General features: G+C 37.0%; 1 protein-coding gene across 1 annotated transcript in view; it reads left to right on the top strand.

Moving 5' to 3' along the window:
* Positions 1-24,464, top strand: part of LOC140849251 (serine/threonine-protein kinase TAO1-like) — a 212,864-nt gene that overhangs the window by 110,098 nt on the left and 78,302 nt on the right. The window contains 3 exon segments of the mRNA XM_073236240.1: positions 18,982-19,164; positions 20,697-20,768; positions 23,334-23,435. Of these exon segments, the coding sequence (XP_073092341.1) occupies positions 19,033-19,164; positions 20,697-20,768; positions 23,334-23,435 (306 nt within the window). The 5' untranslated portion in view covers positions 18,982-19,032.

Here is a 24,464-nt window from a genome sequence, read left to right as displayed (position 1 = left end):
CTTTCAATGTCTTTAGGAATATAGTGATATGCCCTCTTTTGGGTAATTTGCTCTTGTTTCCTTTGGTTAGCTTGGCAGAGTTCTTTCAGTTTTATTGACATTTTTTTCCCTGCAAAGAACTAGCTTTTGATTTTACAGATTTTGTTGTCTAGTTTCATTGATTTCCATTCTGTTCTTTAGTATTTCCTTCTATATTTAGCTTTGGTTTTATTTGCTTTTCTCTTTCTAGATTTTTAAGATGGGAGCTTAGATTATTCTTTGGAGTTTTCTTTCTACTGTGATTTAGTGCCTTAATTTCTGTGTAAGAATCCTGTAAATTTCATGTTGTATTTCTATTTTCACACAATTCATATTGTTTTCTCTTTGCCCTTGAAATGTCTTTATTGACCCATGGGTTATCTCAAGGTGTATTTAATTTCCACACTTGAGGTCCTGTTTTTCTTTTAACTGTTTTGTTACTGATTTTAAGTTTATTACCCTCTTATCAGAAAACATTTTGTATGAAGTGAAATTTTTTCACTTGTTAAGATTAGTTTTATGACCCAGTATGTGATCTCACAGTGTATGTCATAATGCCCACTTGAGGAGACTGTACATTCTGTGGCCAGGCTACATACTGGAATGTCATCAGGACCTGGTGGTTGGTAGTGTTGGTCTATGGTGGTGGCGTTCCAGTTACAGACTTTTCTCTTTTCAGTTGTATCAATTTTTGCTTTGTGTAATTTGAAGCTCTTTTATCAGGTGAGTATACATTTAGAATTTGATGAATGAAATCATAACATTATGTAATGCCCCTTTTTACTCCATGTAATTTTCCTAACTCTGAAGCTCTGAATATTTTGTGTGGTAGTAATATAGCCTTGAGCTTTCTTTTGTATAATGTTTTACATTTCCCTTAATGGACGTCAGATTCTCTTCACTTTCCATCATCTAAGTCTCTCTATCTCTCTCTCTCTCTCTCTCTCTCTCTTTCCCCCCGCTCTCTATTATTTTTGAATTCATTCCACAAAACTTTGGTTAGATAAGGATTCTCTTCTGGGTTGGCAGTTCTTTTCTTTCCTCACTTTAAAGATACTATTGAACATTCTCTGGCCTCCATTGTACTTTATGAGAATTCTCTGATCATTCAAGTTTTAGTTTATCTTTGCTTTTTAGCATTATGACATGTTTAGGCTTATCAGGCCTACCTGTTTGTTACTGATTTTGAGTTTACGCCTTATTGGGCCTAAACTCTTTGAATTTGCTCTGTTTGCTGCTTGCTGAGCATCTTGAATCTCTAAATTTACGTTTTTGTCAAAGTTTCTGCTCTTAGTAAGAATTATTTTACCTAAAAAATAAGATTTTTTCTTTGCTTTCATAGAACACCTTATAATATGAAATTTAGACACTTTGATACTGTCCCACAAGGTTCTAAGGATGTATTCATTTTTTCCAATGTTTTTTCCTGTCTTTTCTTCAGTGTAGATCATTTCTGCTGCTCTGTTATCTTCAAGTTTACACACCCTTCTATCATCTCTGTTCAGTGGTTGAGCCCATGCAATGTCTTTTGTCATTTTTGGTAATTATATTTTTCAGTTCTGAATTTCTCAATGTGGACTTTTTTTATAGTTTTTATTTTTCTGCTAGAAGTTTAGTGTTTCCAGTTTATAAGAGTATTAAGCATTACCACATTTAATATGGTTATAATAGTTGCTTTAAAGTCTTTATGTGATAATTACAACATGAGGCATCTCAAAATAGGCATCTGTCCCTTCTTTTCCTTGAGAATTTGTCACATTCTCCAGTGGCGTGTGTATGTGTGTGTTGTTTGTTTTAGCATGTGCAGTAAATTTTGGATTTTATTCTGGCCATTTTGAATATGATCATGTCATTTGTGAGTCATGTTTGTGCAGGTGCATTCAGACCATTTACATTTAGGGTGATTATGGATAGGTATGTACTTATTGCTATTGCAGGCTTTAGATTCGTGGTGACCAAATGTTCAAGGGTAACATCCTTACTATCTAAGAGTCTAATTTAACTCACTTAGTATGCTATTACACACACAAGCTAAAGGTTCTTTTTTTCTCTCTCTCCTTTTCTTCCTCCTCCATTCTTTATATATTGGGTATCGCATTCTGTACATTTTTATTACCTCTGGTGACAGCTATTTCACCTTAGAACCCTTCCATCTATAGGAGTCCCTCCAGAATACACTGTAGAGATGGTTTGTGGGAGGTAAATTCTCTCAGCTTTTGCTTATCTGGAAATTGTTTAATCCCTCCTTCAAATTTAAATGATAACCTTGCCAGGTAGAATATTCTTGGTTCGAGGCCCTTCTGCTTCATTGCATTAAATGTATCATGCCACTCCCTTCTGGCCTGTAAGGTTTCTGCTGGGAAGGCTGCTGATGGCCTGATGAGTTTTCCTTTGTGTGTGATCTGTTTACTCTCTCTGGCAGCTTTTAATAATCTGTCCTTATCCTTGATCTTTGCCATTTTAATTAGTACACGTTTTGGTGTGGTCTTCCTTGGGTCCCTGGTGTTCAGAGATCTGTGCACCTCCACGGCCTGAAAGACTATCTCCTTCCCCAGATTGGGGAAGTTTTCAGCAATTACCTCCTCAAAGACACTTTGCCTTTTTCTTTCTCTTCTTCTTCTGGTACCCCTCTAATATGAATATTGTTCGTTTGGATTGGTCACACAGTTCTCCCAATATTCTTTCATTCCTAGAGACCCTTCTTTCCTTTTGCTCTTTCAGGATTAGTTGTGTTAATTATATTTTCATGCTCTATGTGGTTTTGGGAGGAGGCCTCTGTCTCACCTCTCATGCCGCCATCTTCAAACCAATCCTGTCAGTAGTGTGGCTTCTTTACACTGATGTTGTACTCACTGAGGGCAGGGGTCAACTCCTCCATGGTTAAGTGTACTCCCTTCATTTTGTGGTACTGCAGAGCATTGTGGGCAATATCTGAGATGAATTTATGTGCAGCTAGGGAGATGAGCTGAATTCCATGTGTGTTCAAGGCCTCAAAGCCAGCATGGTTCAGGCAGTATCCAGTCATGACATCTGGGAATAGAGATGTGGCATCCTCCAGCTGCAATCAGGAAGTCCACTGGAGGTGTGCTGAACACTGTCGGCCTCACTGCTCCATTGGCAGTGTTGAGCAGCGGGTAAACCCCGTTAGACACGGCCCCCTCTGAGGATGCCGCACCGCCTAGTGACAGCTTCCCCGCTCAGCTCAGCCAGCTCTCCAGCCTGCGCCACCCTGCTTCCCATGCCCCCTGCTGCGCCTCCAGCCCCAGACACCCGTACTGTCACTGTGCCTTGTTCTTTTTGGCAGCAGTGCGCTGATGGCCGTGCTGTAGGGGCTGAGGCAGTGGAAGCCGGTGCCTCCTTGAGGTCTGAGCCTGAGCCGCCACAGTTTGTCATCTGGGTGGGAGAGGCAGCTCTATATTTCCTCTTGACCGAGTTTTGGTATTTTATAAGCACCACCACCAACTAATTTGTCTATTTCCGCTATTTTGTCAAGTTTACGAGCTTAGAGCTGTTTATGCTATTTGCTTATCCTTTCAATGTCTTTAGGAATATAGTGATATGCCCTCTTTTGGGTAATTTGCTCTTGTTTCCTTTGGTTAGCTTGGCAGAGTTCTTTCAGTTTTATTGACATTTTTTTCCCTGCAAAGAACTAGCTTTTGATTTTACAGATTTTGTTGTCTAGTTTCATTGATTTCCATTCTGTTCTTTAGTATTTCCTTCTATATTTAGCTTTGGTTTTATTTGCTTTTCTCTTTCTAGATTTTTAAGATGGGAGCTTAGATTATTCTTTGGAGTTTTCTTTCTACTGTGATTTAGTGCCTTAATTTCTGTGTAAGAATCCTGTAAATTTCATGTTGTATTTCTATTTTCACACAATTCATATTGTTTTCTCTTTGCCCTTGAAATGTCTTTATTGACCCATGGGTTATCTCAAGGTGTATTTAATTTCCACACTTGAGGTCCTGTTTTTCTTTTAACTGTTTTGTTACTGATTTTAAGTTTATTACCCTCTTATCAGAAAACATTTTGTATGAAGTGAAATTTTTTCACTTGTTAAGATTAGTTTTATGACCCAGTATGTGATCTCACAGTGTATGTCATAATGCCCACTTGAGGAGACTGTACATTCTGTGGCCAGGCTACATACTGGAATGTCATCAGGACCTGGTGGTTGGTAGTGTTGGTCTATGGTGGTGGCGTTCCAGTTACAGACTTTTCTCTTTTCAGTTGTATCAATTTTTGCTTTGTGTAATTTGAAGCTCTTTTATCAGGTGAGTATACATTTAGAATTTGATGAATGAAATCATAACATTATGTAATGCCCCTTTTTACTCCTTGTAATTTTCCTAGCTCTGAAGCTCTGAATATTTTGTGTGGTAGTAATATAGCCTTGAGCTTTCTTTTGTTTAATGTTTTACATTTCCCTTAATGGAGGTCAGATTCTCTTAGCTTTCCATCATCTAAGTCTTTCTATCTCTCTGTCTGTCTCTCTCTCTCTCTCTCCCCCCGCTCTCTATTATTTTTGAATTCATTCCACAAAACTTTTGCTTAGATAAGGATTCTCTTCTGGGTTGGCAGTTCTTTTCTTTCCTCACTTTAAAGATACTATTGAACATTCTCTGGCCTCCATTGTACTTTATGAGAATTCTCTGATCATTCAAGTTTTAGTTTATCTTTGCTTTTTAGCATTATGACATGTTTAGGCTTATCAGGCCTACCTGTTTGTTACTGATTTTGAGTTTACGCCTTATTGGGCCTAAACTCTTTGAATTTGCTCTGTTTGCTGCTTGCTGAGCATCTTGAATCTCTAAATTTACGTTTTTGTCAAAGTTTCTGCTCTTAGTAAGAATTATTTTACCTAAAAAATAAGATTTTTTCTTTGCTTTCATAGAACACCTTATAATATGAAATTTAGACACTTTGATACTGTCCCACAAGGTTCTAAGGATGTATTCATTTTTTCCAATGTTTTTTCCTGTCTTTTCTTCAGTGTAGATCATTTCTGCTGCTCTGTTATCTTCAAGTTTACACACCCTTCTATCATCTCTGTTCAGTGGTTGAGCCCATGCAATGTCTTTTGTCATTTTTGGTAATTATATTTTTCAGTTCTGAATTTCTCAATGTGGACTTTTTTTATAGTTTTTATTTTTCTGCTAGAAGTTTAGTGTTTCCAGTTTATAAGAGTATTAAGCATTACCACATTTAATATGGTTATAATAGTTGCTTTAAAGTCTTTATGTGATAATTACAACATGAGGCATCTCAAAATAGGCATCTGTCCCTTCTTTTCCTTGAGAATTTGTCACATTCTCCAGTGGCGTGTGTATGTGTGTGTTGTTTGTTTTAGCATGTGCAGTAAATTTTGGATTTTATTCTGGCCATTTTGAATATGATCATGTCATTTGTGAGTCATGTTTGTGCAGGTGCATTCAGACCATTTACATTTAGGGTGATTATGGATAGGTATGTACTTATTGCTATTGCAGGCTTTAGATTCGTGGTGACCAAATGTTCAAGGGTAACATCCTTACTATCTAAGAGTCTAATTTAACTCACTTAGTATGCTATTACACACACAAGCTAAAGGTTCTTTTTTTCTCTCTCTCCTTTTCTTCCTCCTCCATTCTTTATATATTGGGTATCGCATTCTGTACATTTTTATTACCTCTGGTGACAGCTATTTCACCTTAGAACCCTTCCATCTATAGGAGTCCCTCCAGAATACACTGTAGAGATGGTTTGTGGGAGGTAAATTCTCTCAGCTTTTGCTTATCTGGAAATTGTTTAATCCCTCCTTCAAATTTAAATGATAACCTTGCCAGGTAGAATATTCTTGGTTCGAGGCCCTTCTGCTTCATTGCATTAAATGTATCATGCCACTCCCTTCTGGCCTGTAAGGTTTCTGCTGGGAAGGCTGCTGATGGCCTGATGAGTTTTCCTTTGTGTGTGATCTGTTTACTCTCTCTGGCAGCTTTTAATAATCTGTCCTTATCCTTGATCTTTGCCATTTTAATTAGTACACGTTTTGGTGTGGTCTTCCTTGGGTCCCTGGTGTTCAGAGATCTGTGCACCTCCACGGCCTGAAAGACTATCTCCTTCCCCAGATTGGGGAAGTTTTCAGCAATTACCTCCTCAAAGACACTTTGCCTTTTTCTTTCTCTTCTTCTTCTGGTACCCCTCTAATATGAATATTGTTCGTTTGGATTGGTCACACAGTTCTCCCAATATTCTTTCATTCCTAGAGACCCTTCTTTCCTTTTGCTCTTTCAGGATTAGTTGTGTTAATTATATTTTCATGCTCTATGTGGTTTTGGGAGGAGGCCTCTGTCTCACCTCTCATGCCGCCATCTTCAAACCAATCCTGTCAGTAGTGTGGTTTCTTTACACTGATGTTGTACTCACTGAGGGCAGGGGTCAACTCCTCCATGGTTAAGTGTACTCCCTTCATTTTGTGGTACTGCAGAGCATTGTGGGCAATATCTGAGATGAATTTATGTGCAGCTAGGGAGATGAGCTGAATTCCATGTGTGTTCAAGGCCTCAAAGCCAGCATGGTTCAGGCAGTATCCAGTCATGACATCTGGGAATAGAGCTGTGGCATCCTCCAGCTGCAATCAGGAAGTCCACTGGAGGTGTGCTGAACACTGTCGGCCTCACTGCTCCATTGGCAGTGTTGAGCAGCGGGTAAACCCCGTTAGACACGGCCCCCTCTGAGGATGCCGCACCGCCTAGTGACAGCTTCCCCGCTCAGCTCAGCCAGCTCTCCAGCCTGCGCCACCCTGCTTCCCATGCCCCCTGCTGCGCCTCCAGCCCCAGACACCCGTACTGTCACTGTGCCTTGTTCTTTTTGGCAGCAGTGCGCTGATGGCCGTGCTGTAGGGGCTGAGGCAGTGGAAGCCGGTGCCTCCTTGAGGTCTGAGCCTGAGCCGCCACAGTTTGTCATCTGGGTGGGAGAGGCAGCTCTATATTTCCTCTTGACCGAGTTTTGGTATTTTATAAGCACCACCACCAACTAATTTGTCTATTTCCGCTATTTTGTCAAGTTTACGAGCTTAGAGCTGTTTATGCTATTTGCTTATCCTTTCAATGTCTTTAGGAATATAGTGATATGCCCTCTTTTGGGTAATTTGCTCTTGTTTCCTTTGGTTAGCTTGGCAGAGTTCTTTCAGTTTTATTGACATTTTTTTCCCTGCAAAGAACGAGCTTTTGATTTTACAGATTTTGTTGTCTAGTTTCATTGATTTCCATTCTGCTCTTCAGTATTTCCTTCTATATTTAGCTTTGGTTTTATTTGCTTTTCTCTTTCTAGATTTTTAAGATGGGAGCTTAGATTATTCTTTGGAGTTTTCTTTCTACTGTGATTTAGTGCCTTAATTTCTGTGTAAGAATCCTGTAAATTTCATGTTGTATTTCTATTTTCACACAATTCATATTGTTTTCTCTTTGCCCTTGAAATGTCTTTATTGACCCATGGGTTATCTCAAGGTGTATTTAATTTCCACACTTGAGGTCCTGTTTTTCTTTTAACTGTTTTGTTACTGATTTTAAGTTTATTACCCTCTTAACAGAAAACATTTTGTATGAAGTGAAATTTTTTCACTTGTTAAGATTAGTTTTATGACCCAGTATGTGATCTCACAGTGTATGTCATAATGCCCACTTGAGGAGACTGTACATTCTGTGGCCAGGCTACATACTGGAATGTCATCAGGACCTGGTGGTTGGTAGTGTTGGTCTATGGTGGTGGCGTTCCAGTTACAGACTTTTCTCTTTTCAGTTGTATCAATTTTTGCTTTGTGTAATTTGAAGCTCTTTTATCAGGTGAGTATACATTTAGAATTTGATGAATGAAATCATAACATTATGTAATGCCCCTTTTTACTCCTTGTAATTTTCCTAGCTCTGAAGCTCTGAATATTTTGTGTGGTAGTAATATAGCCTTGAGCTTTCTTTTGTTTAATGTTTTACATTTCCCTTAATGGAGGTCAGATTCTCTTAGCTTTCCATCATCTAAGTCTTTCTATCTCTCTGTCTGTCTCTCTCTCTCTCTCTCCCCCCGCTCTCTATTATTTTTGAATTCATTCCACAAAACTTTTGCTTAGATAAGGATTCTCTTCTGGGTTGGCAGTTCTTTTCTTTCCTCACTTTAAAGATACTATTGAACATTCTCTGGCCTCCATTGTACTTTATGAGAATTCTCTGATCATTCAAGTTTTAGTTTATCTTTGCTTTTTAGCATTATGACATGTTTAGGCTTATCAGGCCTACCTGTTTGTTACTGATTTTGAGTTTACGCCTTATTGGGCCTAAACTCTTTGAATTTGCTCTGTTTGCTGCTTGCTGAGCATCTTGAATCTCTAAATTTACGTTTTTGTCAAAGTTTCTTCTCTTAGTAAGAATTATTTTACCTAAAAAATAAGATTTTTTCTATGCTTTCATAGAACACCTTATAATATGAAATTTAGACACTTTGATACTGTCCCACAAGGTTCTAAGGATGTATTCATTTTTTCCAATGTTTTTTCCTGTCTTTTCTTCAGTGTAGATCATTTCTGCTGCTCTGTTATCTTCAAGTTTACACACCCTTCTATCATCTCTGTTCAGTGGTTGAGCCCATGCAATGTCTTTTGTCATTTTTGGTAATTATATTTTTCAGTTCTGAATTTCTCAATGTGGACTTTTTTTATAGTTTTTATTTTTCTGCTAGAAGTTTAGTGTTTCCAGTTTATAAGAGTATTAAGCATTACCACATTTAATATGGTTATAATAGTTGCTTTAAAGTCTTTATGTGATAATTACAACATGAGGCATCTCAAAATAGGCATCTGTCCCTTCTTTTCCTTGAGAATTTGTCACATTCTCCAGTGGCGTGTGTATGTGTGTGTTGTTTGTTTTAGCATGTGCAGTAAATTTTGGATTTTATTCTGGCCATTTTGAATATGATCATGTCATTTGTGAGTCATGTTTGTGCAGGTGCATTCAGACCATTTACATTTAGGGTGATTATGGATAGGTATGTACTTATTGCTATTGCAGGCTTTAGATTCGTGGTGACCAAATGTTCAAGGGTAACATCCTTACTATCTAAGAGTCTAATTTAACTCACTTAGTATGCTATTACACACACAAGCTAAAGGTTCTTTTTTTCTCTCTCTCCTTTTCTTCCTCCTCCATTCTTTATATATTGGGTATCGCATTCTGTACATTTTTATTACCTCTGGTGACAGCTATTTCACCTTAGAACCCTTCCATCTATAGGAGTCCCTCCAGAATACACTGTAGAGATGGTTTGTGGGAGGTAAATTCTCTCAGCTTTTGCTTATCTGGAAATTGTTTAATCCCTCCTTCAAATTTAAATGATAACCTTGCCAGGTAGAATATTCTTGGTTCGAGGCCCTTCTGCTTCATTGCATTAAATGTATCATGCCACTCCCTTCTGGCCTGTAAGGTTTCTGCTGGGAAGGCTGCTGATGGCCTGATGAGTTTTCCTTTGTGTGTGATCTGTTTACTCTCTCTGGCAGCTTTTAATAATCTGTCCTTATCCTTGATCTTTGCCATTTTACTTAGTACACGTTTTGGTGTGGTCTTCCTTGGGTCCCTGGTGTTCAGAGATCTGTGCACCTCCACGGCCTGAAAGACTATCTCCTTCCCCAGATTGGGGAACTTTTCAGCAATTACCTCCTCAAAGACACTTTGCCTTTTTCTTTCTCTTCTTCTTCTGGTACCCCTCTAATATGAATATTGTTCGTTTGGATTGGTCACACAGTTCTCCCAATATTCTTTCATTCCTAGAGACCCTTCTTTCCTTTTGCTCTTTCAGGATTAGTTGTGTTAATTATATTTTCATGCTCTATGTGGTTTTGGGAGGAGGCCTCTGTCTCACCTCTCATGCCGCCATCTTCAAACCAATCCTGTCAGTAGTGTGGCTTCTTTACACTGATGTTGTACTCACTGAGGGCAGGGGTCAACTCCTCCATGGTTAAGTGTACTCCCTTCATTTTGTGGTACTGCAGAGCATTGTGGGCAATATCTGAGATGAATTTATGTGCAGCTAGGGAGATGAGCTGAATTCCATGTGTGTTCAAGGCCTCAAAGCCAGCATGGTTCAGGCAGTATCCAGTCATGACATCTGGGAATAGAGATGTGGCATCCTCCAGCTGCAATCAGGAAGTCCACTGGAGGTGTGCTGAACACTGTCGGCCTCACTGCTCCATTGGCAGTGTTGAGCAGCGGGTAAACCCCGTTAGACACGGCCCCCTCTGAGGATGCCGCACCGCCTAGTGACAGCTTCCCCGCTCAGCTCAGCCAGCTCTCCAGCCTGCGCCACCCTGCTTCCCATGCCCCCTGCTGCGCCTCCAGCCCCAGACACCCGTACTGTCACTGTGCCTTGTTCTTTTTGGCAGCAGTGCGCTGATGGCCGTGCTGTAGGGGCTGAGGCAGTGGAAGCCGGTGCCTCCTTGAGGTCTGAGCCTGAGCCGCCACAGTTTGTCATCTGGGTGGGAGAGGCAGCTCTATATTTCCTCTTGACCGAGTTTTGGTATTTTATAAGCACCACCACCAACTAATTTGTCTATTTCCGCTATTTTGTCAAGTTTACGAGCTTAGAGCTGTTTATGCTATTTGCTTATCCTTTCAATGTCTTTAGGAATATAGTGATATGCCCTCTTTTGGGTAATTTGCTCTTGTTTCCTTTGGTTAGCTTGGCAGAGTTCTTTCAGTTTTATTGACATTTTTTTCCCTGCAAAGAACTAGCTTTTGATTTTACAGATTTTGTTGTCTAGTTTCATTGATTTCCATTCTGTTCTTTAGTATTTCCTTCTATATTTAGCTTTGGTTTTATTTGCTTTTCTCTTTCTAGATTTTTAAGATGGGAGCTTAGATTATTCTTTGGAGTTTTCTTTCTACTGTGATTTAGTGCCTTAATTTCTGTGTAAGAATCCTGTAAATTTCATGTTGTATTTCTATTTTCACACAATTCATATTGTTTTCTCTTTGCCCTTGAAATGTCTTTATTGACCCATGGGTTATCTCAAGGTGTATTTAATTTCCACACTTGAGGTCCTGTTTTTCTTTTAACTGTTTTGTTACTGATTTTAAGTTTATTACCCTCTTATCAGAAAACATTTTGTATGAAGTGAAATTTTTTCACTTGTTAAGATTAGTTTTATGACCCAGTATGTGATCTCACAGTGTATGTCATAATGCCCACTTGAGGAGACTGTACATTCTGTGGCCAGGCTACATACTGGAATGTCATCAGGACCTGGTGGTTGGTAGTGTTGGTCTATGGTGGTGGCGTTCCAGTTACAGACTTTTCTCTTTTCAGTTGTATCAATTTTTGCTTTGTGTAATTTGAAGCTCTTTTATCAGGTGAGTATACATTTAGAATTTGATGAATGAAATCATAACATTATGTAATGCCCCTTTTTACTCCTTGTAATTTTCCTAGCTCTGAAGCTCTGAATATTTTGTGTGGTAGTAATATAGCCTTGAGCTTTCTTTTGTTTAATGTTTTACATTTCCCTTAATGGAGGTCAGATTCTCTTAGCTTTCCATCATCTAAGTCTTTCTATCTCTCTGTCTGTCTCTCTCTCTCTCTCTCCCCCCGCTCTCTATTATTTTTGAATTCATTCCACAAAACTTTTGCTTAGATAAGGATTCTCTTCTGGGTTGGCAGTTCTTTTCTTTCCTCACTTTAAAGATACTATTGAACATTCTCTGGCCTCCATTGTACTTTATGAGAATTCTCTGATCATTCAAGTTTTAGTTTATCTTTGCTTTTTAGCATTATGACATGTTTAGGCTTATCAGGCCTACCTGTTTGTTACTGATTTTGAGTTTACGCCTTATTGGGCCTAAACTCTTTGAATTTGCTCTGTTTGCTGCTTGCTGAGCATCTTGAATCTCTAAATTTACGTTTTTGTCAAAGTTTCTGCTCTTAGTAAGAATTATTTTACCTAAAAAATAAGATTTTTTCTTTGCTTTCATAGAACACCTTATAATATGAAATTTAGACACTTTGATACTGTCCCACAAGGTTCTAAGGATGTATTCATTTTTTCCAATGTTTTTTCCTGTCTTTTCTTCAGTGTAGATCATTTCTGCTGCTCTGTTATCTTCAAGTTTACACACCCTTCTATCATCTCTGTTCAGTGGTTGAGCCCATGCAATGTCTTTTGTCATTTTTGGTAATTATATTTTTCAGTTCTGAATTTCTCAATGTGGACTTTTTTTATAGTTTTTATTTTTCTGCTAGAAGTTTAGTGTTTCCAGTTTATAAGAGTATTAAGCATTACCACATTTAATATGGTTATAATAGTTGCTTTAAAGTCTTTATGTGATAATTACAACATGAGGCATCTCAAAATAGGCATCTGTCCCTTCTTTTCCTTGAGAATTTGTCACATTCTCCAGTGGCGTGTGTATGTGTGTGTTGTTTGTTTTAGCATGTGCAGTAAATTTTGGATTTTATTCTGGCCATTTTGAATATGATCATGTCATTTGTGAGTCATGTTTGTGCAGGTGCATTCAGACCATTTACATTTAGGGTGATTATGGATAGGTATGTACTTATTGCTATTGCAGGCTTTAGATTCGTGGTGACCAAATGTTCAAGGGTAACATCCTTACTATCTAAGAGTCTAATTTAACTCACTTAGTATGCTATTACACACACAAGCTAAAGGTTCTTTTTTTCTCTCTCTCCTTTTCTTCCTCCTCCATTCTTTATATATTGGGTATCGCATTCTGTACATTTTTATTACCTCTGGTGACAGCTATTTCACCTTAGAACCCTTCCATCTATAGGAGTCCCTCCAGAATACACTGTAGAGATGGTTTGTGGGAGGTAAATTCTCTCAGCTTTTGCTTATCTGGAAATTGTTTAATCCCTCCTTCAAATTTAAATGATAACCTTGCCAGGTAGAATATTCTTGGTTCGAGGCCCTTCTGCTTCATTGCATTAAATGTATCATGCCACTCCCTTCTGGCCTGTAAGGTTTCTGCTGGGAAGGCTGCTGATGGCCTGATGAGTTTTCCTTTGTGTGTGATCTGTTTACTCTCTCTGGCAGCTTTTAATAATCTGTCCTTATCCTTGATCTTTGCCATTTTACTTAGTACACGTTTTGGTGTGGTCTTCCTTGGGTCCCTGGTGTTCAGAGATCTGTGCACCTCCACGGCCTGAAAGACTATCTCCTTCCCCAGATTGGGGAAGTTTTCAGCAATTACCTCCTCAAAGACACTTTGCCTTTTTCTTTCTCTTCTTCTTCTGGTACCCCTCTAATATGAATATTGTTCGTTTGGATTGGTCACACAGTTCTCCCAATATTCTTTCATTCCTAGAGACCCTTCTTTCCTTTTGCTCTTTCAGGATTAGTTGTGTTAATTATATTTTCATGCTCTATGTGGTTTTGGGAGGAGGCCTCTGTCTCACCTCTCATGCCGCCATCTTCAAACCAATCCTGTCAGTAGTGTGGCTTCTTTACACTGATGTTGTACTCACTGAGGGCAGGGGTCAACTCCTCCATGGTTAAGTGTACTCCCTTCATTTTGTGGTACTGCAGAGCATTGTGGGCAATATCTGAGATGAATTTATGTGCAGCTAGGGAGATGAGCTGAATTCCATGTGTGTTCAAGGCCTCAAAGCCAGCATGGTTCAGGCAGTATCCAGTCATGACATCTGGGAATAGAGATGTGGCATCCTCCAGCTGCAATCAGGAAGTCCACTGGAGGTGTGCTGAACACTGTCGGCCTCACTGCTCCATTGGCAGTGTTGAGCAGCGGGTAAACCCCGTTAGACACGGCCCCCTCTGAGGATGCCGCACCGCCTAGTGACAGCTTCCCCGCTCAGCTCAGCCAGCTCTCCAGCCTGCGCCACCCTGCTTCCCATGCCCCCTGCTGCGCCTCCAGCCCCAGACACCCGTACTGTCACTGTGCCTTGTTCTTTTTGGCAGCAGTGCGCTGATGGCCGTGCTGTAGGGGCTGAGGCAGTGGAAGCCGGTGCCTCCTTGAGGTCTGAGCCTGAGCCGCCACAGTTTGTCATCTGGGTGGGAGAGGCAGCTCTATATTTCCTCTTGACCGAGTTTTGGTATTTTATAAGCACCACCACCAACTAATTTGTCTATTTCCGCTATTTTGTCAAGTTTACGAGCTTAGAGCTGTTTATGCTATTTGCTTATCCTTTCAATGTCTTTAGGAATATAGTGATATGCCCTCTTTTGGGTAATTTGCTCTTGTTTCCTTTGGTTAGCTTGGCAGAGTTCTTTCAGTTTTATTGACATTTTTTTCCCTGCAAAGAACTAGCTTTTGATTTTACAGATTTTGTTGTCTAGTTTCATTGATTTCCATTCTGTTCTTTAGTATTTCCTTCTATATTTAGCTTTGGTTTTATTTGCTTTTCTCTTTCTAGATTTTTAAGATGGGAGCTTAGATTATTTTTTGGAGTTTTCTTTCTACTGTGATTTAGTGCCTTAATTTCTGTGTAAGAATCCTGTAAATTTCATGTTGTATTTCTATTTTCACACAATTCATATTGTTTTCTCTTTGCCCTTGAAATGTCTTTATTGACCCATGGGTTATCTCAAGGTGTATTTAATTTCCACACTTGAGGTCCTGTTTTTCTTTTAACTGTTTTGTTACTGATTTTAAGTTTAATACCCTCTTATCAGAAAACATTTTGTATGAAGTGAAATTTTTTCACTTGTTAAGATTAGTTTTATGACCCAGTATGTGATCTCACAGTGTATGTCATAATGCCCACTTGAGGAGACTGTACATTCTGTGGCCAGGCTACATACTGGAATGTCATCAGGACCTGGTGGTTGGTAGTGTTGGTCTATGGTGGTGGCGTTCCAGTTACAGACTTTTCTCTTTTCAGTTGTATCAATTTTTGCTTTGTGTAATTTGAAGCTCTTTTATCAGGTGAGTATACATTTAGAATTTGATGAATGAAATCATAACATTATGTAATGCCCCTTTTTACTCCTTGTAATTTTCCTAGCTCTGAAGCTCTCTATATTTTGTGTGGTAGTAATATAGCCTTGAGCTTTCTTTTGTATAATGTTTTACATTTCCCTTAATGGAGGTCAGATTCTCTTAGCTTTCCATCATCTAAGTCTCTCTGTCTCTGTCTCTGCCTCTCTCTCTCTCTCTCTCTCTCTTCCTCCCCCCCTCTATTATTTTTGAATTCATTCCACAAAACTTTTGCTTAGATAAGGATTCTCTTCTGGGTTGGCAGTTCTTTTCTTTCCTCACTTTAAAGATACTATTGAACATTCTGTCACCTCCATTGTATTTTATGAGAAATCTGTGATCATTCAAGTTTTAGCTTATCTTTGTTTTTTGGCATTATGACATGTTTAGGCCTTATCAGACGTAAGTGTTTGTTATTGATTTTAAATTTTGGACTTATTAGGCCTAAACTCTTTGAATTTGCTCTGTCTGGGTGGGAGAGGCAGCTCTCTATTTCTTCTTGACTGAGTTTTGGTATTTTATAAGCACCACCACCAACTAATTTGTCTATTTCCGCTATTTTGTCAAGTTTACGAGCTTAGAGCTGTTTATGCTATTTGCTTATCCTTTCAATGTCTTTAGGAATATAGTGATATGCCCTCTTTTGGGTAATTTGCTCTTGTTTCCTTTGGTTAGCTTGGCAGAGTTCTTTCAGTTTTATTGACATTTTTTTCCCTGCAAAGAACTAGCTTTTGATTTTACAGATTTTGTTGTCTAGTTTCATTGATTCCCATTCTGTTCTTTAGTATTTCCTTCTATATTTAGCTTTGGTTTTATTTGCTTTTCTCTTTCTAGATTTTTAAGATGGGAGTTTAGATTATTCTTTGGAGTTTTCTTTCTACTGTGATTTAGTGCCTTAATTTCTGTGTAAGAATCCTGTAAATTTCATGTTGTATTTCTATTTTCACACAATTCATATTGTTTTCTCTTTGCCCTTGAAATGTCTTTATTAACCCATGGGTTATCTCAAGGTGTATTTAATTTCCACACTTGAGGTCCTGTTTTTCTTTTAACTGTTTTGTTACTGATTTTAAGTTTATTACCCTCTTAACAGAAAACATTTTGTATTAAGTGAAATTTTTTCACTTGTTAAGATTAGTTTTATGACCCAGTATGTGATCTCACAGTGTATGTCATAATGCCCACTTGAGGAGACTGTACATTCTGTGGCCAGGCTACATACTGGAGTGTCATCAGGACCTGTTGGTTGGTAGTGTTGGTCTATGGTGGTGGCGTTCCAGTTACAGACTTTTCTCTTTTCAGTTGTATCAATTTTTGCTTTGTGTAATTTGAGCTCTTTTATCAGGTGAGTATACATTTAGAATTTGATGAATGAAATCATAACATTATGTAATGCCCCTTTTTACTCCTTGTAATATTCCTAGCTCTGATGCTCTGAGTATTTTGTGTGGTAGTAATATAGCCTTGAGGTTTCTTTTGTTTAATGTTTCACTTTTCCCTTACTGGAGGTCAGATTCTCTTAGCTTTCCATCATCTAAATCTCTCTGTCTCTCTCCCTCTTTCTCTCTCCCCCCCCCCCCCCCTTTTTTTTTTTATTTTATTCCAAAAAACTTTTGCTTAGATAAGGATTCTCTTCTGGGTTGGCAGTTCTTTTCTTTCCTCACTTTAAAGATACTATTGAACATTCTGTCGCCTCCATTGTATTTTATGAGAAATCTGTGATCATTCAAGTTTTAGCTTATCTTTGTTTTTTGGCATTATGACATGTTTAGGCCTTATCAGACGTAAGTGTTTGTTACTGATTTTGAGTTTACGCCTTATTGGGCCTAAACTCTTTGAATTTGCTCTGTCTGGGTGGGAGAGGCAGCTCTCTATTTCTTCTTGACTGAGTTTTGGTATTTTATAAGCACCACTACCAACTAATTTGTCTATTTCCGCTATTTTGTCAAGTTTACAAGCTTAGAGCTGTTTATGCTATTTGCTTATCCTTTCAATGTCTTTAGGAATATAGTAATATGCCCTCTTTTGGGTAATTTGCTCTTGTTTCCTTTGGTTAGCTTGGCAGAGTTCTTTCAGTTTTATTGACATTTTTTTCCCTGCAATGAACTAGCTTTTGATTTTACAGATTTTGTTGTCTAGTTTCATTGATTTCCATTCTGTTCTTTGGAATGAGCATCTTGTTTCTCTAAATTTATGTTTTTGTGAAATCTGGGATCTCTTCTGCTTTTAGTAAGATTTCTTTTTCTAAAAAAGTAAAATTTTATTTTCCTTTGTATAACACCTTAATCTGAACTATAGGCAATCGCATACTGTTCCAGAAGTTTCTATGGATGTATTCATTTTTTACAATGTTTTTTTTCTTTCTTTTCAAAATTTTTTCAAAATTTTATATAAAGTCATGCTTGTAATAAAGGTACTGTAATTTGATGATTGAAAGTTCTTAAATAAGGTCTTAGGTACATAGTAGGCTGTTTGTTTTACACAGGTGTATAAATTGAATAGGAACAGTTTATATAGAATTTAGTTCGATCTCATTTTAGGAGTGATAAGCTAAATGACTTTCCTGTCGTCACATGTTCTTGGAAGAATTGTTATTGAAGCATTGTTCCAGGGAACTATCTTCCAGATCAGAGTGATTGGTAGATGTGAAGAATATGATGTAGCCTCAAAAATGTTAGAAAAGGAATACAAACTAGTAATTTGAATTTTTACTGCAATGTAGTATTAATTTAGGGAAGTGCAAAAGATATGTAAATGTGTTTTATGTTGTTAGAAATTTAATAACGAGCATTATAATTGGTTCAGTTGACTTCACTAAAAATGAGACAGGCTCAAAAAATTCTCTGTGGTTTACAAATTTTTTGAAATTAATAAAATTAAAAACATTCAAAAATTTAAAAAATATGCTTTGGGCATAGAAAACACTCGCTAGAGCTTTATTTTCCCTTATCAGTTTAATGAAATCAATTTTTGGAATTTTTAATTTTAATTGGTAAATTTAGGGAGTTCATGATAACTAACATTTAGTGTACTGGCTACTGTTCCTGAGTGCTGGTCTGCACTTAAAATTTATTGCCTCATTTAACCCTCACAGCTACTCTGGGAGGTAGGTTATTTCTTTCATTTTATAGATTTGGGAAATGAGGCTACCCAAGTTCATAGTTGGCAAATAATTGTTGTCAGGATTCCTATCTAGGCAGTGTCATTCCAGAACCAGGTTCTGAAGCCTGTCATTTATAGCTGCCATTTTTGAAATTTGGTAATCTGATATAAAGGAACTGATACCAGAATCACCAGGGAATTCTGTAGTGTGTCTACTTACATAATGAAGCAGATTTGATAAGGCCATATTTTAATATGAATTAGGTTATGGAGGAAACAGTTATCTATGTTAAATTCATTATTTTCTTCCATTGCATTTTTCTTAGGAATGTCTGTTGAGTTTATTAAACACTACCATGTGGTATCTGAAAGGAAAAGAAATCTTACTGAATTAAATCTATTATCTATTTTCTTGCATTTGAAGGTCCTTAATAGATGGGAATCTTCCTGTTGTTAGAAACATATTATGGGTACATTTTGAGTTGTTGGGCACGTTTTTAATGGTCTTCCTTCTATATTATCTCTTTTGCTGATGAGCTTATTGCATCAGAGTTAGATAAATCTCTAAGTACTGATACAGAAAGCCTTCCAGTACATATAGATTTATGTAATTTTTAGAAGTGTATCTATAGTATGTACTTACATACTATGTATAGTGGGAATCTTTTTTTTAAACCAGCATGGGTGATTGTGATGATGAGCTGGGTTAAAGACTCCTGTGCTAGTAGGCAACACTTTTTCAGTGAAATTCCACGTCTAAGATAATTTTATATATGTAGTCAGAAAATGATATACTAATTATTCTTAGCAACTTTTGCTTTTCCTTTTTTCTTTTCTCATTTCTCTACAATTGCTTATGCCACCGTGGCTTCCTTCATACCGATTTCCCAAGGATTGGGAGAGCAGCATAAAATTAGAATCCGACTGCTGACTGCCCAGCAGGATGTCGTCAACTATCCAAGCACAGAGCCTGAAGGACCCTGAGATTGCAGAGCTCTTCTCCAAAGAAGATCCAGAGAAGTGCTTCACAGATTTCAAAAAAGTTTCCCAGGGAGGCTTTGGAGCAGTGTTTTTTGTAAGTGTTAAAGGCTTAATGTCAGTGACCAGCATTTATTTAATATCCAGTCCTGGCAGAGTAAAAATCAGGAGTACAAAAAGACATATGCAGTAGTCTATTTTAGAGTCACTTGCATTAGGTACATAAAAAGAGATCATTTTATTTATTGAGCTTCTTAGATTATTGAAAAAATGGGAAAGATATTCGGCTTTAATTTCCATGTTGTTTCCACTACTTGAGCAGTTTTATGACTTACATTGTTATTGAATCAAATATTGCAAAACACTGACTTACTTGAAGTCCCATACACACATTTTATGATTATTCATTCATTATTTCTTCCTATTAAGATTGCTTTTTTTTCTCAGCAACAAGTTTGTATAGATGTTTAATATTTTGGTAGTGTTACAGATTTAGTTTTTTCATTTTAATGGCTATCTTAAATACAGTGAATTCTTCCACAGATGTCTAGAGATGATTAATCCTTCTTACTGAACTCATTTGAAATGTTTGCAGCTATCCTCTTGTGCCTTCTTTATATAGCATCTTTTTTTTTTAAACACATAATGACAATTTGGCTCTTACTTTCTAAAGAGTTAACTTTCATGTTTCTGTTATGCTTTTATTTTTTTATGAAAATTCCACAGCAGTGGTAAATATAGTAATGGTGATAGCATTTTAGCTGTCTTGTCTTAATTCTAGTTAATAGTTGTTTACAATAGGCATGATTTATCATGTTGAGGAATTACCTTTCCCATGTGGGTTTTCTAAGTTTGGTCTTCCCGGCATTAAATACATTTGGAGTTGGGCTCTTTCTGCATTTTCAGCATTTATATGTATAAGTATATATTTTTCCCCTTTGATTTGTAAAAAATATGGCAAATTATGAAATGTTTTCCTGTATCAAAATTTTGCATTTCTGTGGTAATAAATTTTATCCAAATGAAATATTCTTTTAATGCCCTGTAATATTTGGTTTTAAATTTTTATTTAGAGTTCCCTTGTCTACATTTGTAAGTCAGATTGGTCCCTGACTTTCTATTTTGTGCTGCTTGTGAGGGTTTAGTTGCTGGGTCAGACCGCCTCCATACGATTAGTGGGACAGCTTTCCTTTCCCTCCCCTTTTATCCTGGGAAGTTCCCCTGGTGAAACTGCTCCCCTCACAACTAATTTAAAGATGATTAGTATTCTTTTCAATCTTCCACCACTGTTTTACTCAGATTTTCTTCTCTAGATCAATGTTAGTAGTTCTTTCCTAGAGAATTATCCATTTCATTGAAATTTTGACATTTACAGGCCTAGCATAGACTTGTACTAGTCATTTGTTTGTTTGTTTATAGTTCTGTTCAAATTTCTATATTTTTCCTCTCAACTAGCTCATTCAAAGATAAACATGCATTATTTTTATTTCTAAAGTACCAGTTCCTTGATAATTTGATATGCTTTTTACTACTTATGTTTTTAATGTTCTTTAAAAGCAGTTTTGGTATCTTTTTGGACATGGTAGTTTATAAATGTTAGGTTTTACAGTGATCTTCTGTCTTTTTTAGGCACGAGATGTGCACACCAATGACGCGGTGGCTATCAAGAGAATACCTTTCAGTGGAAAGAAGGCTATGGAGGTAGGTGAAATATATATGTTCGTATTGGCATGTTAAAGAAAGCCATACCATTTTTAATTGGGGATAGGTGGGAATTTTTTCAAAAAATCTTGAAAAATATACAAATACTAAGGTTTATCTCAGTGAATTTTCTTCCACAGACTCCGTGTGCCCATTTAACCTGTACCTAGAGCCATAAACAACATTCATGACATCCCAGAAACCTCCCAACTGCGTCCCTTACTCTTAATTTTTTTAGATATGTGCTGCTGACATGAGTTTAATTTTTTAAATTGTTGTTTAGCAGATTATTCTATAATAGAGGGATTATCATGTCTGAGAAAGTAAACTAGAATAAGGTACATTTAATAGTAAGTATACTGGATATAAATTTTTAATGGTTGAGAAATTATTTAACGGCTGTTGCAAATAATCATTGGCAGCAGTGTATCTAGTCTGAAAAATAAGGCAGTGGGTAATAATCTGAAAAATAAAATTACTGATACTGTATTGCATGTACTTTAGTTCATCAGTATTCTGATTAGTTCTTCCTTAATTGCATAAGTTTATAAAATTACTTTCTAAGTCTGTTCTCTTTGTCTTTCTTTAATTCTTTAAAAATTTTATTTATTTTTAATTGTGATAAAGTACACAAAACAAATTTACCATCTTAACCACTTTAAGTGTAGGTTCAGTAGTGTTAAGGACAGTCACATTGCTGTGCAACCATCGCCACCATTCATCTCCAGAATTCTTTCATTTTGCAAAAGTGATATTCTACACCCATCAAACAGTAACACCTCATTCCCTCCTCCCCGCAGCCCTTGGAGATCACCTCTCCTCTTTCTGTCTCTATCAATTTGACTACTTTAGGTATCTCATGTAATTGAAATTATTCACTATTTGCCCTTTTGTGACTGGCTTGTTTCACTTAATATAGTGTCCTGAAAGTTCATCTATGTTGTAGTGTGTCAGAATTACCTTTCTTTTTAAAAGCTGAATAATATTCCTGTGTGTGTGTGTGTAAAAACACCACAGTTTGTCCATCTACCATCTGTTAATGGACACTAAGTTGCTTCTACCCCTTGGTTGTTGTGAATAATGCTGCTATGCACATAGGTATATGCCCAGAGGTAGAATTGCTAGATCAGTCTTTAATTTTTAAAGGTTTTGGCTTTCTACATTTCTGTAATCTCTGTTTTGTAAATACTGTTTTTGTGATAATCATACTTATGGGTATGATAACACTGTTGTGGTTGATCACTGTTTCATTATGTCGATACCTAAAAAAACTCTTAATAATTTCTAAAACCCCTAAAACACCTCCATTTTTTACAAGTTTAATTTTATTTGCCATTCTACGTATAACTTTAAAACCAGCTTTCATAGCAGACTTGTGTTGGAGTCTGTTTAATTAGTCATGCCTAGAACAAAAAGTTTCACCTAGGGCATCATCTTCTCTCATCTAATAGTGTATCCTTCCTGGAAGTTTTTTTTTCATTGAAGAATACAGGTTTTAGCTTGGTTTTGTTTTGAGAGTTTGCCTCCCAGAGCACTCAATTTTGAAATGTAAAGCCCATATGACACTTTCTGAAGTTAGCATCTTACAGCCTACACATTTTACACAGTGAATATCTTGGTATATTTTCTTGAGGGCTTATGAAATAACATAGGAGATATAGGATCTTAAATTCTAGTGCAAAACATTTTTTAAAGTTCTGTATTCTAGTTCCCCTACCTTTAGAAATATGATACAAGTCAGCGGTAAAGCCTGGAAAAACTGAAACAAGAACGAAAAACAGATTCCACGTTCCCATCCCCCATCTCCTAAGCCTCCAGAGTCTCTGGGTATGGACCCAAGTACCTGTGTTTTCAGAGTTCCCTGATTGCTTCTGACAAGTAACTGTATTTAGGACATGGCCTAAGTTTCTGAAGTTGTCATAGAGTAGCTTTTATTGCTGAAGGTTTATCTGTTATTTACTAGTAGGCGTCAGTGGGAAGGCTCTTCGTGAAATCCTGTAGGAAAATGTTTCCATGCTGCTTGGTTTTTCTGTGAACTTCCCTCTGTTATAACCTAAGTGTTCACTAGCATTTTAGAATATGAGCATTTAGGAATTTAGGTAATTAATTGATTTGAGTTTAAACAGCAGAAAAAACAACATTTGGTAGACAATATAAGCCAAAAACACAACAGCTGAACTTTAAGGTATGTAAATTATACAACAATAAAGCTGCAAAAAAGAAGGGGGAGGTTGAAATTTTGAAGAAAAACCACTATATGTAGTATATAGCTTTCAACAGACTTGGTGTGTGGTTGTAAAATTTTTATAAGACTCATTGATAATAAATTTTATGAAAATGAAAATATGTACTACCTGGAATGAATTTTATGTTATTGAGTTGTAAACTATATGAATGTAATTTCTTTAAAATATATTAGTTTGACATTTAAATATTACAAATGAAGCAAAGTTTTATGTTCTTGTTAACTTTTTAATCTAATAATTACTTTTGTACTTATATAGTTTTCTAAGGAAAGGCAACTGTTCCTAATTCTTTCCTTTATTCTTTTTTTTCTCCCCACAGAGATGGCAGGGTATTATTAAGGAAGTCAGGTTTCTCCGAACATTGAAACATCCCAACATCGTGGAATACAAAGGCTGCTATTTACGTGAGCACCGAGCATGGGTAGGTATCTGCTCTCCCCTTGCTGTAATTTTAGTAGGTTTGGTTTATGATTAATTTAAAAATGTCTCAAAATAGTTGTGTAAAGCCATGCGCAAACACCTTGAAATGTCAGTTCACACTGAGAAAGGAGCAGCTTTACCTGAAACTCTCAGGCAGTGAGAGAGAATAGAACTTTGCCAATTGACTAGAGATTCAGCTGACCGTTACGTGCACGGGAGAATGTTCTGATGTGTGTTAGCGGTATCATTCTTCAAATGCTTTATCAAACATTTGTGTGAGAACAATCCTATCAAAGGATGAAAATCAGCATATATTTTTGACATAAATGTATTGTAAGCTATTTAACCACAAGTACCTTGGTTGGAATATTGGTGGTGAATCCTGGTGAAATCTGAACTGATTGTGATTCTTTGGCTGAATAATACTAAGGGTAGAAAATTGGGACATTTTATTGCAGAAAAATGGAAATTAATTTTGCCCCATTGTTGAAACTAAGATAAGGTAGTAATCTTACAACAGTATAGGCACAGTAATTATGTCTTTTCAGAGAAAGGCTAACTTTTCTTTAAACAGGAATGACCTTTTATTTTTAATAAGCTACAGCTGATTATCATTTTAGTATACAGAACTTAGATTTATTTAGATTTGCAATGTTTGCTTTAATTTGGTGGTGATGGTACTCCTAAATTTGAGGCTGTGGTTGAAGCACAAACAGTGGCAGAGAGCGCAGGCTGCCTCTCTGTCTTCCAAGTTTCTCCATCTGTCAAACAAGGATGATAATAGGGTCTCCTTCCAGAGGTGGTTATGAGGATTAAATTAGTTAATATATATAACATACCTGGCACATACGAGGTGCTCTGTGTTTGCTTTATAGGAAAGATTTAAACGGTAACCCAAACTTGGTATATATAGAACCAGAGGATGACTTTCTGCTTCCTAACAATACCAGTATTGCTACTATAGGTTAATATGAATGGAATATGTATATTCCTTTATAGCTTTAGTTAGTAATTACATGAAACACACATC

Source organism: Manis javanica, chromosome 4 (genome assembly GCF_040802235.1).
Source record: "Manis javanica isolate MJ-LG chromosome 4, MJ_LKY, whole genome shotgun sequence".
Classification (NCBI taxonomy): Eukaryota; Metazoa; Chordata; class Mammalia; order Pholidota; family Manidae; genus Manis; species Manis javanica.
This window is presented reverse-complemented; position numbering and strand designations above follow the sequence as displayed.